This window comes from Bos taurus, chromosome 27, assembly GCF_002263795.3.
Source record: "Bos taurus isolate L1 Dominette 01449 registration number 42190680 breed Hereford chromosome 27, ARS-UCD2.0, whole genome shotgun sequence".
NCBI lineage: Eukaryota > Metazoa > Chordata > Mammalia > Artiodactyla > Bovidae > Bos > Bos taurus.
Window position 1 is genome coordinate 19,574,519 of NC_037354.1, and position 17,290 is coordinate 19,591,808.

The following is a 17,290-nucleotide window of genomic DNA, read 5'->3' on the forward strand; positions in this document are numbered from 1 at the left end:
TTTGGGGATTTATTTTCCCCACTCAGATCTTTTGTCTGCATGTGCCTTGTCAGCCCTGCTGCTCTGCTGGGGGCCCTGCTTGATGAAGAACACGTGATTGCACATGGCCGAGATGTTAGGGACACCGTCTGTGGCCGTGGAGCACTGACCCACGGGGCCTGGCCTCGTTGACACAGTGGTGACATCACCTAAGCTGGCTAGCTCAAGGTGGAAAAGTCCAGAAAAGACAGTTTTAAAAATCTGACAAGGTACATGTGCTTGCAGTGGATACAGCAGAAGGGCCATGTAGAGTTTTGTTTGTTCTTGTTTTGGAAATGGTTCCTTGTGGTGACAGAGTGTTATTCTTGGTGCCGTGTTCATCCATGTAGTAAATTTAAAGGGTCTTGGTGCATGCCGTCATCGCTGAAATCAACAGCCCAGCTCGGCTTTGTGATGCCAGGCATCTTCTCAGGTTCCTATTATGATTCTTCAGACAAAATGATCCTTCAGACAAAAACAAAATGAAAGTTCATATGACGGCTTGCATTTAATATTTCCCGTCATTTGTCTTAGTAACAGAGAGAAAGCCAGTCCTGGAGCTGCTATCCTGTGAAGTGACACCTCAGTCACATCTATATCTTCTTCCTTGTGCTCTGAGGATAGCGAAAGTGAAGGTTGCTCAGTAGTGTCCGACTTCTCTGCAAGCCCATGGAATTCTCCAGGCCAGGATACTGGAGTGGGTAGCCTTTCCTTTCTCCAGGGGATCTTCCCAACCCAGGGATCGAACCCAGGTCTCCCACATTGCAGGTAGATTTTTTACCAGCTGAGCCACCAGGGAAGCCCAAGAATACTGGAGTGAGTAGCCTATCTCTTCTCCAGTGGCTCTGCCTGACCCAGGAATCAAACCGGGGTCTCCTGCATTGTAGGTGGCTTCTTTACCAACGGAGCTACCAGGGAAAGACCTATCCAGTTTGTTCATATACATTGTAAACAAGTATAACAAGAGACGCTTGTTCCTTATTTTAAGTTGAGATAAAAATTCAGATTTTCTTCCCCTACTATGAAATTCATGTTTCAGATGAAATTTTTGCTTGTTAGATGATTAAAAATATTTTCATTTGGCATCTTTGGAATTTTTAATGTTACAGGCATGAAATTTTACTACTTGTAGGTATTTGCAGTATGCTCTTCTAGTCCTGAAACAAATCCAGAAACTTAACATAGTAAGGTGCACTTCTATTATTTAGAAACAAACTGATGGAAAATTAGTCAACAAATTGACGGAACTGATACTTTCTTAAAAGTATTTCTGAAAAAAAAATTTTTGTTTCAAATGTAATGAATTTCTGTTAACTTTTATTTACAGTTGGTAGTCCATTTTAAGAACATGAGAAATGTGCTTTGCTTTCCCTGCCAGCCACATGGAAAATGTTTAAGATCAAGTTTGGTTGGTTTTTCAGGAAAAGTTGTCTAAGCAATAATTATCCTGAAATAAGAGTATTTAATAGGAATATGCCTTCTATCCTGTAATCTACTTTTGAAATTAAAAAGTGAAACCATTTTACATGTGATACATGGCACTGCAGCAGGTCCAACAGTCTAGTACTATAAAATTTTAATAGGTGTCTTAAGGCACTCCTCCCCATCTGCCTCCAAAAGAATTATCTTGGGTAATTTTAAAAGTCTAAACACCGTGCTTTGTTGAGCTTGAAATGTTCCACAGTAAGCAAATGCCATACCTACCTAGAAGTAGAAAAAAGTTACGTGTGGCTTCTACATTATGATTACTAAGAACACTTCTAGAGCAAACTCATAGTGAAAGGAATATTGAAAAGGTTTATACAAATTTAAGCTAATAACACTGATTTGTTTCTTAGTTTGTTTACTTAAATAATGGTTAGATGCCATGAACCAAGTGTCAGCACCTTAACTATAATAGGCATGTTGTTAGGCTTGAGGGCTTCTTCCACTCTTGTCAAGGCGGATGCTAACTTCCTCCTTTCGTACAACACTGAGTAATGATTTCTTATAAAATCTTGGTAAGACCGTCTAGATTTCTGTGGATCTGCAGTTCATTAGACCGGGAAAGTGTGTGTTAGTGGGCTTGCACTGTGTGTGCTGTGTTTAGTCGTGTCCGGCTCTTTGTGACCCCATGGACTGTGGCCCACCAGGCTCCTCTGTCCATGGGGATTCTCCAGGCAAGAGTATTGGAGTGGGGTTGCTGTGCCCTCTTCCAGGGGATCTTCCCAACCCAGGGATTGAACGCAGGTCTCCCACATTGCAGGCAGATTCTTTACCATCTGAGCCGCCAGGGAAGCCCTGGCTTGTATTGGGGCAGCATCTGGGACAAGGGGAAGTAAAGAACCGATTTGCTCCTGGGGAAAACACCCCAGCTGACAAGTCCATTTGGAAAGCCTTATGGGGCTGGTGAGGCTAGAATAGCATCTTTTTGGAGAATGAGAGCAGGGTATTAGAGTGTAGGATGCCTGCCCACCGGGTCCCTCGGCCCTCTCTCTGATTCTCACATGCTAATCTGCTCCTCTGTGTGTTACCTCTGAGCTGCAAACTATGACTTACCCGGGAGTCGTCTTGATCCAGGTGCTCTGCCTCGTAAACACATTCGTCATTTCCTGCCGGTTCTCACTGCCCTGGCCACGAGTCCCTCCCCGACCCCGGGCTTCCCTTTGCTCACCCCCTCAGGTCTCCCCCTTGCCCTGCGTCTCCAGGCCCTTGCTCAGCACTGCTCTGGGTCTCCTACCAGGATAAACCTTGTATGGCACTCCTGTCTAGCCCGTTTCTGCTTCCAGCCACATCCTCTTACTTTAACCTCAGGAGTGCTTTGCTGTCAGCACTGAACGTCAGGACCTCCAGGGCTCCCATACTTCTCCGCCTTGGTGTTTTCTGCTCTCATATCTGTCTGCCAGACGTACAGACATCCATCCACACTGTGTCTCCAGCACCCTTTCTTGCTGGTCGCAGATCCAGGTGTTCCCCCCATCTTCTCACTGCACTGTGTGTACGTAATTCTCTTTCCTAATTAGCATATGGCCATCGGCAGTGGCCTGTTTCTGTCTCTGCGGCGTAAAAGTCCGGGACCAACTTGCTAGAGGCACATCCAGCAGACATTTGCTGAAGGCACAGGGGTCATGTGGATCACTGTTTCAGAACTGGATGCTCCCTCTTATCAGAGCACATATTTCCAGGTAGTCCACATTTAAGACCTCGTTGTCATGGAATTTCTCCCTCAGCATAAACTGCCATCCTCAACTGCTGAGCAAACACTGACAGAAAGAGCCTGTGGAGAGACAGGTGTCCCAGGAAGTGTTTCAGACGAGGAGGTTCAGATTAAAGTAGAAAGACGACTGGCCAAGCTTGTTAGCTCACTGCTTGTGTTTTATTAACCCACAAGCCTTCGTTGTCAAGGCAGTAATGTAGCGGAAGGCACATGCCCGCCAGTGACCATCACCTTTGCAGATAGCTGTGTGTGTGAGTTAAACAGGAAGAGCTATCACACACAAGATGTCTTCGTGTATCTTTGTAGGGCACCGCCCTCTTATACCTGCTTCCACCACCCCCAAGACACCAGGCAGGTCCACCTGCCCACAGCAAAGCCACACGGTAGATTTTGATAAACATTTGGTGAGTATATGAAACAAATGTTAGTTACTGAAGGCTATGTATAGTTTTTCATTCGAGTCAAGGCAACCTCTCCTCGTAGGTCTTGTCTCTTGCTTGATTTTAATATTCAGAAAGCCAGCAGATTCTGTCAGTGGCTTGTTCTTGCCTTAGAATGGTTGTATCCTCAGCAGCTAGGTTAGTCCCTGTCTGAATGGTTAAGTCTTTCAGAAATAAGTGTTTTGCCTTGAGGGGAGGGGGGCGGGGGTCTGTGTGCCTAAGTGACTGAGCCTGAAATATGGGCCTGTTCTTCCTTCAACTGTTTTCTTTAAGAGGATGATAAATAAGTTCTTTAGGCTGGTTTGAAATGTTATTAAATTGAGATTTCTGAGTAGAAAGAACAAGGAGAGTAAACAGTGTTATCCAGCTATTTTTCAAGTGAGCAAATGTCCTGGACTCAGGACTTTGGTTTTCCTGATGGGGGTTTCAGTTTCATTGGAGTGAAGTCCAGGAAGGTCTGATCAGACACACAGTGGTAATTATCTTGTCAACATGCATCTGAATCTATGTGAAAGTTAACATTTAGTTTTAAGATTTCTGAGTAAGTTGATTCTTTGCAATTAGAGCCTCTTAATGGAGATAATAAATGAGATTTTTTTAGTTTTAAATAGTTGTATTCTCAAAATGGTAACATGTTAATAAAGGGAACACAAAGGCAAAGTTTGGTTCATATTAAGCTAACTTGCTATAATAATGAATCCGGTAGGATTTAAGGGAAACTGTTGATTTTTGGCATTACAAAGTACTCTGTTTATGAGCACTGGGGCTTTGAGCATCATTGGAGATTTTTGCATGGTCTCTGATCTTCCATTCGTCCAGAGGTGAGGAGAGAGGGAAGGATGCTCAAACTGGGTCATCAGCTGTCATGTGGTACATCTGTGTCCTCAGGGAGCACAGTATATGGAGCGGAAGATTGAGGTCACAGCGTGCTTTTCCAGCTCTAGGTAGAGGGCAGTCTGTATGCTTATTTGCTCTTAGGTTAAAACTTGAAGATACGTAAATCTATTCTGAGAATTCACATTCAATAGAAGCTGCATTATTTAGATTTCTGCCCAGATTCCCCATAGAAAAAACATGGATTGACTGTTTGCTTGATGGTTAAGTGTTAAAGATTGAAGCTCAGAGTTCATTTTAACCACCTTTAAAAAATATTACATTTTAATTTTGAGTAGGTAATATATTTGTTGTAGTTGTTTTAGTCACTAAGTCATGTCTGACTCTTTCTGTGACCCCATGGACTGTAGCCTGACCTCCTCTCTCCATGGGATTTTCCAGACAAGAATACTGGAATGGGTTGCTATTTTCTCCTCCATGGGATCTTCCCAACCTAGGGATGGAAACTGAGTCTCTCACATTGTGGGCAGATTGGTTCAGTTCAGTCACTCAGTCATGTCAGACTCTTTGCAACCCCATGGACTGTAGCACACCAGACTTCCCTGTCCATCACCAACTCCCAGAGCTTGCTCAAACTCATGTCCATCAAGTCCATGATGACATCCAACCATCCCATCCTCTGTCGTCCCCTTCTCCTCCCACAGTCAATCTTTCCCAGCATCAGGGTCTTTTCCAATGAGTCAGTTCTTCGCATCAGGTGGCCAAACTATTGGAGCTTCAGCTTCAGCATCAGTCCTTCCAATGAATGTTCAGGACTGATTTCCTTTAGGGTGGACTGGTTGGATCTCCTTGCAGTCCAAGGGACTCTCAAGAGTCTTCACCAGCACCACAGTTCAAAAGCATCAATTCTTCGGTGCTCAGCTTTCTTTATAGTCCAACTCTCATATCCATACATCTACTACTGGAAAAACCATAGTTTTGACTAGACGGACATTTGTAGGCAAAGTAATGTCTCTACTTTTTAATAGCTGTCTAGGTTGGTCATAGCTTTCCTTCCAAGGAGAAAGGGTCTTTTGATTTCATGGCTGCAGTCACCATCTGCAGTGATTTTGGAGCTCCCCAAAATAAAGTCTATAACTGTTTCCATTGTTTCCCCATCTATTTGCCATGAAGTGATGGGACCGGATGCCATGATATTAGTTTTTGAAATGTTGAGTTTTAAGCCAACTTTTTCACTCTCTTTTTTCACTTTCATCAAGAGGCTCTTTAGTTCCTCTTCACTTTCTCCCATAAGGGTAGTGTCATCTGCATATCTGAGGTTACTGATATTTCTCCCAGCAATCTTGATTCCAGCTTATGCTTCATCCAACCCGGCATTTCGCATGATATATTCTGCATATAAGTTAAATAAGCACGGTGACAATATACAGCCTTGATGTACTTCTTTCCCTATTTGGAACCAGTCTGTTGTTCCATGTCCACTTCTAACTGTTGCTTCCTGACCTGCATACAGATTTCTCAGGAGGCAGGTAAGGTGGTCTGGTATTCCCATCTCTTGAAGAATTTTCCATAGTTTGTTGTGATCCACACAGTCAAAGGCTTTGGCATAATCAATAAAACAGAAGTAGATGTTTTTTTCTGGAACTCTCTTGCTTTTTCAACGATCCAGCGGATGTTGGCAATTTGATCTCTGGTTCCTCTTCCTTTTTTAAATCCAGTTTGAACATCTGGAAGTTCACGGTTCATATACTATTGAAGTCTGGCTTGGAGAATTTTGAGCATTACTTTGCTGGTGTGTGAGATGAGTGCAATCATGTGGTACTTTGAACATTCTTTGGCAGATTCTTTACCACTGTGCCATTAGGGAAGCCTGCAATGCATTTGCCTTGTGTTTTAAAAGTATTTAAAAGTGCACTAGAACACCTTTATATCGATCTGGTTCCTGTTGTCTTCTCTGAAAAGGTAAACACCATTGGTACTTTCATATATTATATGAAAGCTTTGTTATGAATTTATAAGCAAAAAAGTACATACCTCTTGATACAATGAGACACATCATCCACATTGCTCTTGACCTGTTTTTTTCATTTAACACAGAGAGCTTTCTATTTGTGTGTTACAGCTGTGATGTTCCGTTGTATAAATGTACCGTTAAATAAATGTACATTTATTTAAGCACACCTCTACTTATGGACGGGCTTCCCTAGTGGCTCAGATAGTAAAGAGTCCACCTGCAATGTAGAAGACCTAGGTTTGATCCCTGGGTTGGGAAGATCCCCTGGAGGAGGACATGGCTACCAACTCCAGAATTCTTGCCTGGAGAATCCCTTGGGACAGAGGCACCTGATGGGCTACAGTCCATGGGGTCACAAAGAGTCGGACACGACTAAGCAACTAAGCACAGCGCAGCATGGCAGGTTCTGCTTTATTTGGCCTTCCTTGGTGGCTCAGCTAGTAAAGAATCTACCTGCATTGTGGGAGACCAGAGTTCAGTCCCTGGGTAGGGAAGATCCCCTGGAGAAGGAGCGGCCACCCACTCCAGTATTCTGGCCTGGAGAAATCCATGGACTATATAGTGCATGGGGTCACAAAGAGTCAGACACAACTGAGTGACTTTCACTTCACTTCACTCCTTATGGACATTGGGGGGCTGTTTTTTTTGTTTGTTTTTTTTAATCTTTTCTCTGCAAGCAAGTTTGCACTGAAGTGAAGTGAAGTGAAGTTGCTCAGTTGTTTCCGACTCTTTTTTGGCAACCCCATCGACTGTAGCCTACCAGGCTTCTCTGTCTATGGGATTTTCCAGGCAAGAATACTGGACTGGGTTGCCATTTCCTTCTCCAGGAGATCTTCCCAACCCAGGGATTGAACCCGGGTCTCCCGCATTGTAGGCAGATGCTTTACTGTCTGAGACCCCTTATTAGGTGTCATTTTAACCCCATGTAGGATTCATAAGAGAATATATTCTTCCCTACTAGCTGTGACTCCAACAGTTTGTGCTAGGATGTGTTAGAGAAGCCGTATCAGCAGGTTTTATATTCTTAAACCTCCATCTGGGGTATGACACTATGCAGGCAGACATCATCAGAGTCATTTTAAATGTCTGAATGAGATTCTCCATGGTAGCATTGAAAACTGCATCATGATGTCCATGATAATTTCCAATGATTTCTATCACTTTCTGAGGCAGAGTGGGGTTTGAATTCTAGGTGTGGCGTTTGGGGTTTTCATGGCTGGACCTTTAGGAACCGTTGTTGGTATGCGAGGTTTCCTACTTTGAAATTCCAGTTCTACGGCCACTAAGAAAGCCTGAGAGAAAAAGAAGCTGGTACCTGGAGACCTTGAGTTTTCCTGAGGTGGTGGCTTACCTGCCCCCACCCCAATTCTCTAGTCAGGTGGAGTTAGCACCCTGACCCTGAACTGCAGCTGAAGGTGAAGCAGGAACCAGGCAAAGCACAAATGAGAAAGCACCAAGAACCAGAGACTTGCATGATTGGAATGCAATCACACTTGGACAGTTGATGTTTTCCAGGGTTGTTGTTCAGTCGCTAAGGCTTCCAGGCTTTCCTGCCTTTCGCTGTCTCTTGGAGTTTGTGCAAACTCATGTCCGTTGAGTCGCTGATGCCATCCAACCACCTCGTCCTATGTCACCCCTGTCTCCTCTTGCCCTCAATCTTTCCCAGCATCAGGATCTTTTCCAGGGTGTACCTCAGTAAAAACTACATAAGTTCATTCACAGTGATTTTAGCAGTGTTTCAAATATAGTATCAAGTCCTAGAGAATTTTCTAAAATTTCAAAAAACAGTTATGCCTTGAAATGTTTTATCTTAAAAAATAAGTAAATAAATACAGAAATAATGATTGTAAAAAAAAAATGCCTTGGAACTTAACAGTTCCAAAATGCGACAAGTAGGATTTTCATAAGCACAAATGCCATATTGTGTGTGTGTTCATTTCTGCTGTACAGCAAAGTGACTGAGTTATATATATTATGTATGTTCTTTTTCATAACAAATGTCATTTTGTTACCAAAAGCTAAAGCAACTGAAATATAATAAAGGAAATGTATAGATGCCAACTCACTTATGGATCTAAGCCGTCTGAATTCAGCAGCAAACTCAGGAGTGGCTTACACTGTTGCATGGCCAGATCTGGGGGAACAAAAAAACAAACTATTAATAAGTGTTGGTTGGGCCTGGGGAAAGGGGGTCAAAAGTACAAACTTGGAGTTCAAAATAAGTATGTCGTGGAGATGTACAGAATGGAGACTAAAATTGAAAACACTGTATTGCTTTTTTCCAAGTTGCTAAGAGAGTGTATCTTAAAAATTCTCATCACAAGAAATTTTATGTATGGTGACAGATGTTAACTAGATTTATTGTGGTGATCGTTTTGCAATATATAGAAATATATTGAGATATATATGGTGAACCATGTTGTACACCTGAAACTAATGTTATATGTCAGTTATATGGGGGAAAATGTCAAATTAGATTTCAGATGGTAAAAAGAATTTTGTCTTGGGAATTTGAAGCCTTTAACAAAATTTAGCAAGGTAAAATACAAAAAATATTGTAATGGCTTCAGGAGCTTAATTCAACTCTTTCAATATTCAACTCTCAACTTTTTCAAAATATTGACAAATGCTTAACACAATGTAAATATAGTATTTCAAAATCTATGTCCATTGAGAAACACTAAAGTTAATCTCTTTGAACCAAGAAAAGAAAAGTCAATCTCCCTATGTTTGAAATAGTGTTAGAAATGGAATTAACCATTCAATGAGAAAAACAGATAAATATAAAAGAAAGTATATACATATAACAAGGAATTTAGGGAACAATGATACTAAGAAAATAATTTCTGTAGAGTTGTAAATTGAAAGTCTTGATAATCCAGTTAAAAATGTTTAGTTTCTCAAGGAGCCAAACATAAATATTAATATTTAGCTGCTGCCCAACTTTGGCGTAAGAGATAATTTGAAGAACAAAAATTTTGGTGCTACAAAAAGAGTACCTATATTTTCATCCTGAGTATAAAAAACTGCTTAATAAATTAATTTATATTTCATATTTTTCCTTAGAAATAACTTATTAGCACATGACTTGTTAATACTAAAATTCCCCCTAAAAACTAAGTAGGCAAGCAACTTAATGTTTTCTCCAAAAATGTTAATATAAAAGCTTCATTTCTTGATTTTATAAATAATTATAACTTAATGGTTTAAAAACTGATATTGTATTACATAATAAAATTGATTAGCATAAAAATCCTAGAAACAGAATGAAATGTTAAGGATTTAAGAAATGGTAACTTCAGAGTAGTAAATGATAAATGAATACATATTTCAGTAAGTACTAGGAAGACATAAGCTATGATATCAGTCAGGAAAGTGAACCTATATCTACATATGTTGCAGTGGAAGTTCTGGATGGTCAAGGATTAAAAGAAGTTTTTTGCTCTTCTGTTTGTTTGTATAAAAGTGTATAAAACAGGATATAAAAGGTAGGTATTTACCAGTATATAGGTTTATTGAAAAGAAGTTAGCAGATAATGGGCTTGGGTGAATTAAGTAACATTTTAAGATTCCTGTGTAAATGTTTATATTTAGTTATGTAACAATATTACATCCCCACCCCATCTCCACTTTCCAAATCGGTGGGAACAGAAGCCTAGGTTCTTGTCTTGGAGTCTGCCCTATAGACGCTGCCTACGCCCAGCTTAGGCCCTTCACATCCTTGAACTTCGCTTTGCTATGGAGGGCCACTGAGAAGATTTATTAACTGTCTGTTTTTTTGGTTTTTTTAATTTTAATTGGAGGCTAATTACTTTACAGTATTGTAGTGGTTTTGCCATACATTGACATGAATCCGCCATGGGTGTACATGTGTTCCCCATCCTGAACCCCCTCCCAACTCCCTCCCCATCCCATCCCTCTGGGTCATCCCAGTGCACCAGCCCCAAGCACCCTGTATCATGCATCGAACCTGGACTGGCGATCTGTTTCACATATGATAATATACATGTTTCAATGCCATCCTCTCAAATCGTCCCATCCTTGCCTTCTCCCACAGAGAAAAAAAAAACAAAAACAGTGGGGGGAAAAAAAATCTGGAAAAAAAATCTGAAACAAATACAGCAAAATTTGAACATATATTTCATCTCAATTATAGATAAAATTGCTTATTTTATGTGTACTTTTCTTATGTTTGAAATGTTTTATCTTAAAAAATAAGTAAATAAATACAGAAATAATGATTGTAAAAAAAAAAAACCAAAAAACTGGCTGCACTGGGTCTCAGTTGCAGCCTGTGGGATCTTAGATTTGTAAATTGAAGGTTCTGCCCAGGGATGGAACCTGGGTCCCCCGCATTGGGAACCTGGAGTCTTAGCTAGTAGACCACCTGGGAAGTCTAAGTATTTTTAGACACAATATTTTAGTCATTTTAGAAGTGAGAATTATCGAGTATTAATACAAATACGAGTTGTTTAACCATGGAAAGCTACCATAGAAAAGGAGAGCCCTTTTCCTGTTTGTTTGTTTAACTTAAAGAATATTAAATGTATTTTCCCACTGGTTTTTGGGACATGAATACTGAGGTTTCTTTATTTTCCTTCTAGAAATCACTGTTTTCTTCCTTCTAAAAAATTAGAGAAAGTAGTTACCATCTATAAAATGGTCTCAGATTTGTCACCACAGAATGTAGACACTGTAGGGAATGCCTGTGAGAATAAAGAAGTACTTATTTTTTTTAGTTTCTTATGACTTTATTTTTTCAGATTTACATCTGATTATTTAGACTACTCATTTTAAGAAGTTAAGCAGGTTGCTTTCATCTTTTTCCAATTCTGTTTGATGTTTAAAGTGGTTGAGACATTTGGAATGGTTCCAAGATGGAACAGTTTTTCTGTATAAAATAGATTCCCAGGGCCCTATGACAGAAAGTGAGCAGTCACTTAGCATCTTACATGGATTTGGAGTATTAGCATGTGCGTCTTAAAAAAAAATTTTTTTTAAACCATATTACTGCTTGAAGGGGAAAAAGAAACAACAAAGCTTGTGTTTGATAGAAAACAGAATAGTATAGTCAAGAGTATTATACTCAGGGCTTCCCTGGTGGCTGAGTGGTAAAGAGTCCGCCTGGCCAGTGAAGGAGACGCAGGTTCGATCCCTGGTCCGGGAAGATCCCACATGCCACGCAACAACTAAGCCAGTGTGTCACAACTTCTGAGCCTGTGCTCTGGTGCCGGTGCTCTGCCACAGAAGAAGCCACCGCGTGAGAAGCCTGCGCAGCACAACAAAGACCCAACGTAGCCCAAAATAAAAATAGATAAAAGTATTTTATGAAGCGTATGAAGCTCTCAATGAATCATTTTGCTGTACACCTGAAACTAACACACATTTTAAATCAACTACAGTTCAAAATAAAGAAAAAAAAATTCTTTTTTCTAAGTATAGTACACTTGGCAGTGAATTTACAGATCAGGGGTTAAATGTGAGTAGATTTTCACTGTATATGTGGTGATTTATCAGGGATTAGGAAATGACTCATGTACAGTATAAATCTTGGGAACGCACCAGGCCATCAGCAGGGAAAGGAGAGGAAGTTGATAGGAAACGTATAGGAAGAGGGAAAGGCATTAACAGTTCAGTCGTGTGTGTGTGTGTGTGTGTGTTCAGCCAGCCTGAATCAGAGCCTCCAGTCAGGGTACTTGTCACAGCAGATTTCTGTACCACTTTACCTGGAAAGTTAGAAACCATGAAGTCAGCATTATTTTTCACACAGTTTCCATGTTTCTGGATTGATCAGTCCATCTGCTTTATACCCCTCATTCTCTGCCGCGTATACATCCTTTTAAGATAGAACTAAAGCCGCCATCTGTGGTTCTAGTTCCAGACATACAGATATCTGATTAATCCCCATTCTCATCCATATGCTTTTCTTTATAAACACAACTGAAGCGCTCTTCTGTGGCTGCTGTAGTGTTTAGGGAACCCAGATGGTGTTGGTTAGGAAAATGAAGGTCACGTGTTTTCCTACCTATATCCATTCCTTTTGCAGTTGAAAAGGGCAGACAGAAGAGTCCCCGAAGTCTGTGCATCCAGACCCAGACGTCCCCAGATGTGCTGTCCTCTGAAAAAGCACTTGAGTTGGCTCAGTATAAGAGCAAATGTACGAAGCAAAGTGGAATTATCCTGCAGCTCAAGCAGCTTCTTTCCCTGGGCAACACCAAGTTTGAGGCATTAACAGTTGTGGCTCAGCACCTGCTGTCTGAGGTAAGGACACAGACCCTCTGAACAGCCTTCTCACTAAGGCGGGGGCGGGGAGGGTGGACAGGATGTGCAATGCCCATGCTCCTGTCTTAGGAATATCTTTAAGTGAGTGATCAGTAAGATTGGGGCTTCCCAGGTGGCGCTGGTGAAGAACCTGCCTATTTGCAGGAGACATAACGAGACTGGGGTTCAATCCTTCTCCAGGAAGACCCCCTGGAGAAGGGCATGGCAACCCACTCTGGTATTCTTGCCTGGAGAATCCCATGGACAGAGGAGCCTGGTGGGCTGCAGTCCCCGGGGTCGCAAACAGTTGGACACGACTGAAGCAACTTAGTATGTAGCCACTTATGCTTTTGCCAACTCACCTGATACCTAGAGTCACTGTAGAGTCTAGATTTCTAGAAATCTGGGCTTGAAACATTTCTGAGCTCTTCTCTTTCTCCTCTGGAGTCTCTTAGCCCCACAACAATGGAAATATAATTGCCTGTTCAACTACTATAACCTCTAGACTATATTAGCACTGCCGATAAAAAAAATTCATCAGCCATTCTAAGAAAGAAACAGAACATTGTACTTGAGCCAAACTGAGGATTTTAACCTGGGAAGAGCTTCTCAGAAAGGTCGGAGAACTGTTCCACACCTTGCAAGTCGTGTGCATTTTTTTTGAGACATCCTTGACAGTTCACACAATCCAGGTCTGCAAGAACAAAGTGGCAGGTCGTATGAGCCCTCACAGGCTCTCAGGGAATGTTATCTTTGAGGAGTTGTCTTGCTGACGCTAGAATGGTGCTCTTTATAACGGCTGAGCAGGTATTTCTGCTGATGGGGGAGGTCTGGCCGATGCATAACGCAGATACGAATACACAGTGGAGGGAGAGAGAAGGCCAAAGGACCAAGAACATTTTATGTTCAAACTTGTCTTGTCTTGCCATACAATAGGACTTTTGTTTCACAGCATTAACTTTTTTTTTCACTTCATGTTTTATCGAACTATGTGTAGCTTTCCATATCACGCAGTGAGCTTAATAGTTTGAAAATGAGAATGATTACGGGTCAAATTTTTGAGATAACTCTCAGGGTTGGTCCAAGGATTCTTCAGAATTTTCATCCATTCCTAAGATAGTGTGTGGTACAACAAACATGAAACAGATTTTCTTTGCTTACTGACTCTTCCCCTGATACGAGGATGTCAGTTCAGGAACTAGTTAAAATTCATCGAGAAAACCAAGTTTCTATGAACATACGCTACTGGCATAGCAACAGAAAGTTAATTATTTAAGGGGAAATACTGGGATGAGAATGTAACTTGAGCTCTCTAGGTATTTTTAAATCACTGTTTTAAAGACAAGGATACATGACATCTCAGGAGGAAACCTGGCTAGTTTGCCTGTTCTGTAGTTCAGTTCAATCCAACAAACCGGCACTTATTCTTAGGCTACTCTGATGTGATCGCCTGTCTGGGGCAGGGGAGGCAGAGGTGAATGAGACTTGTTCTGTGCCTTTGACAAGCTTCCAGGCTAGTAGACAGTTTAGATCAGTATTTAGTGAACATTTTACAGCTTTGTTCAAATCTCTCTCTCTCTCTCTTTAAAAATTTTTTTGAGGGACTTGCATGGTGGTCCAGTGGTTAAGACACTGCTTCCAATGGAGGGGGCATGGGTTCTATCCCTCGTCGGGGAACTAAGATCCCACAGTGTAGCCTACACACACACACACACACACACACACATATATTTATAGATATATCTCTCTACATATACTCTGTGTGTGTGTGTATACGTACACATCTTTTTTTGAGATGGAGATGTAGACATTTATCTAGTTTTAAATTATAGTTGCATACAGTATTTTTCTGGTTTTTGGTGTGTGTCTAAATATTTATTTGCACAAATTTATCCCATTAGAGTTGTCCTTCAGGAACATTATGCCACTGATTTGAACAATAAAATGTTACACAAGTAGAATAATGTATATGGACCCACTAAAATGTAATATGAGTAATTAAGATGGGAAATTGCCTTTGTGGTAAATATGGAATGATTAGACACTGAGAACATATCTGTGTGTTTAATTTCTAAGTGTCCTTTAAAAAATTTAAAACAATGCTTTCAGGTATTTCATAAATACTCTTTTAAAAAAACAGCTTAGGCTTATATTCTGTATGTCTCTCTATCACTTGTCTTCCTGTGAGCTCAAAAGAGTAGATATTTTAGTCATTATTATAAGATTTGGGAACAGAGCTAAATTCTTTCTCAAGGCAACTTAGCAAGTCAGTAATAGGCACACACCAGAAGAAAAATCCTATTGTTTGCCTTCTGTGATACCCATGGCATTTAGCTACTATAGTACTTCACATATTTCTTATCATGCTGATAAAACCACTGTGGTATAATCGAGACATATGATAGTTTTCTCTTAGTGGGAGAAGAAACAGTTCTAAGAATTGAATAAACTGTTCAAAATTTGTATACATTGTAACCAGTGATGGGAGAGCATGAATTCTGATTTCTGATTCTATGCACTTTTTACTTTACCGCTCAATATTTTATGCTATTAGACAAAACGTGTAAAATGTATAGGTTAAATTCTATTTCATCTAATGGAAATCTGTTATTGTTATTAGAATCTTGACTTAACAGTACCACATGATTTTGAGTTAAAACTCATCTATTTTCAGTACTTTTGTTTTTCTTTATTATGTAAGAAAGGAATTTGAGAGTTGGTTTATATAACCAAGTAAACTAAATTGGAAAGTACATAATTATTAAATGTAGGGAACAATTTGTCTATGTAGAGATAAGCCAATTATTTACTTTACTATATCCAGCCTAACAACCCCACGTTCCACTCTTCTGGTTCCCTTGTCTTCCACATGAAAGCAATCAAGTCTGATGAGTTAGTTCTCATCCCGCTGTATTTCTCCCCTTCCTTCATCCTCTCTTTTCCATTTCTACCGATGCCAACCTTGTTCAAGCCCTGGATAAACTATCTGCTAGATTACGATAATAACTTGTTAACCAGTCTTCAGGCTTGCACTCTTTCCCCTATAATCCATCTCAAGCAATGCTAGTAGATTGATTTTTCCAAAGCACTCCTTCAGTGCCTCTCCATCGTCTATATGGCTGATCTGCCCAATATGGTAACCACTAGCTTGAAGATACCATTGAGCATCTGAAGCATGTTATTGTTGTTCAGTTGTTAAATCATGTCTGACTCTTTGCAATCCCATAGACTGACTGCACCACGCCAGGCCCCTTTGTCCTCCACTATCTCCCGGAGTTTGCTCAAATTCATGTCCATTGAGTCAGTGATGCTATCTAACTATCTCATCCTCTGCTGCCCCCTTCTCCTCTTGCCCTCAATCTTTTCCCAGCATCAGGGTCTTTTCCAAAGAGTCAGTTCTTTGCATCAGGTGGCCAAAGTATGGAGCTTCAGCTTCAGCATCAGTCCTTCCAATGAATACTCAGGGGTGATTTCTTTTAGGATTGACTGGTTTGGTCTTGTTTGATTTGAAGTGTAGCCTGGCTGAATTGAGATATCCAGTCAGTGTAAAATACACCTGGGTTTTGAAGACCATATGAAATATCTCACTAATAATTTTTCTATTGACTGTATGTTGAATTGATAATTTGGATATACTGAGTTAAATAAAATATATTGTCAAATTAGTTTAACTTTTAAACTTAAAAAATGTGGCTACTAGGAAATTAAAACTACCTCCATGGCTCACATACTTCTTTTGAATGACTCCAGTATGTAACAGGGAATATAAAATTCTCTCTATAATTTGGCAGAAGCTGCCCATTTCGGTCCTCCCCTCACTGCCTGTGTGCTCCAGCTGTATAATCAGGAAGGTAGAGGAGAAACAGAAAGGGTTTAACATGTGTTGAGTATTTACTAAGAACCAGACATTCTCACTTATTAATAAGATCCTCTCCAAAAACACAAGTTGGAGATTATAAATAAGAAAATTGAGCCATAGAACTGTTAAGTAACTTGACTATCATCAGATAGCTGATAAGAGGAGGACCAGGACTTGAACCAAAGACTAGGTCACTGTGAACTCAAAATCCCCTACGGGGACTTCCCTGGTGGTCCTGTGGCTAAGACTCTGAGCTACCGATGCAGGGGGACTGGTATACTGAAGCTGAAGTTCCAATACTTTGGCCACCTGATGCAAATGGTCAGGGAACTAGATCCTGTGTGCCTCAACTAAGACCCAGCACAGCCAAACAAATAAGTAGGTTTTTTTTTTTTTTAAAAAAAGAGAGAGACAAAGCCTTGTTCAAATCCTCTACAAACTTCCTCCCTTTTTCATCCTTTGTTTAATATCTTTAGTGGGTTACCACCCTTCTCCCCAGTACCTATGTGTTCAGATCTTTCTTGTAGTAGCAGCCCATTGCTACCTGGATTTACTTTACATGGATTTGTTATACAAATTGCAAAGTTAAAAATGCAAATTCAATGATGAGGCCGTCCTGCTTTCTGCGCCCCGGTGAGCAAAGGCACAGGAGTGCCTGTGAGGTGGGC

The 17,290-nt window shown here is 40.6% G+C and overlaps 1 protein-coding gene and 1 non-coding gene across 9 annotated transcripts in view; one reads left to right on the forward strand and one right to left on the reverse strand.

Annotated features, from left to right (window-relative positions):
- Positions 1-17,290, forward strand: part of MTUS1 (microtubule associated scaffold protein 1) — a 186,478-nt gene that overhangs the window by 128,680 nt on the left and 40,508 nt on the right. For 7 of the 8 annotated variants that reach the window (XM_059882221.1, XM_015460846.3, XM_005225980.5 and 4 more), the window contains one exon: positions 12,549-12,763. The exons of the other annotated variant lie outside the window; for it this stretch is intronic. In XM_059882221.1, the coding sequence (XP_059738204.1) occupies positions 12,549-12,763 (215 nt within the window). The remainder of the gene's footprint in view (positions 1-12,548; positions 12,764-17,290) is intronic. 8 annotated transcript variants of the gene reach the window in all.
- Positions 1,868-1,991, reverse strand: LOC112444677 (U6atac minor spliceosomal RNA). Its single transcript, XR_003033044.1, has one exon. It is a non-coding gene; the product is annotated as a U6atac minor spliceosomal RNA (small nuclear RNA).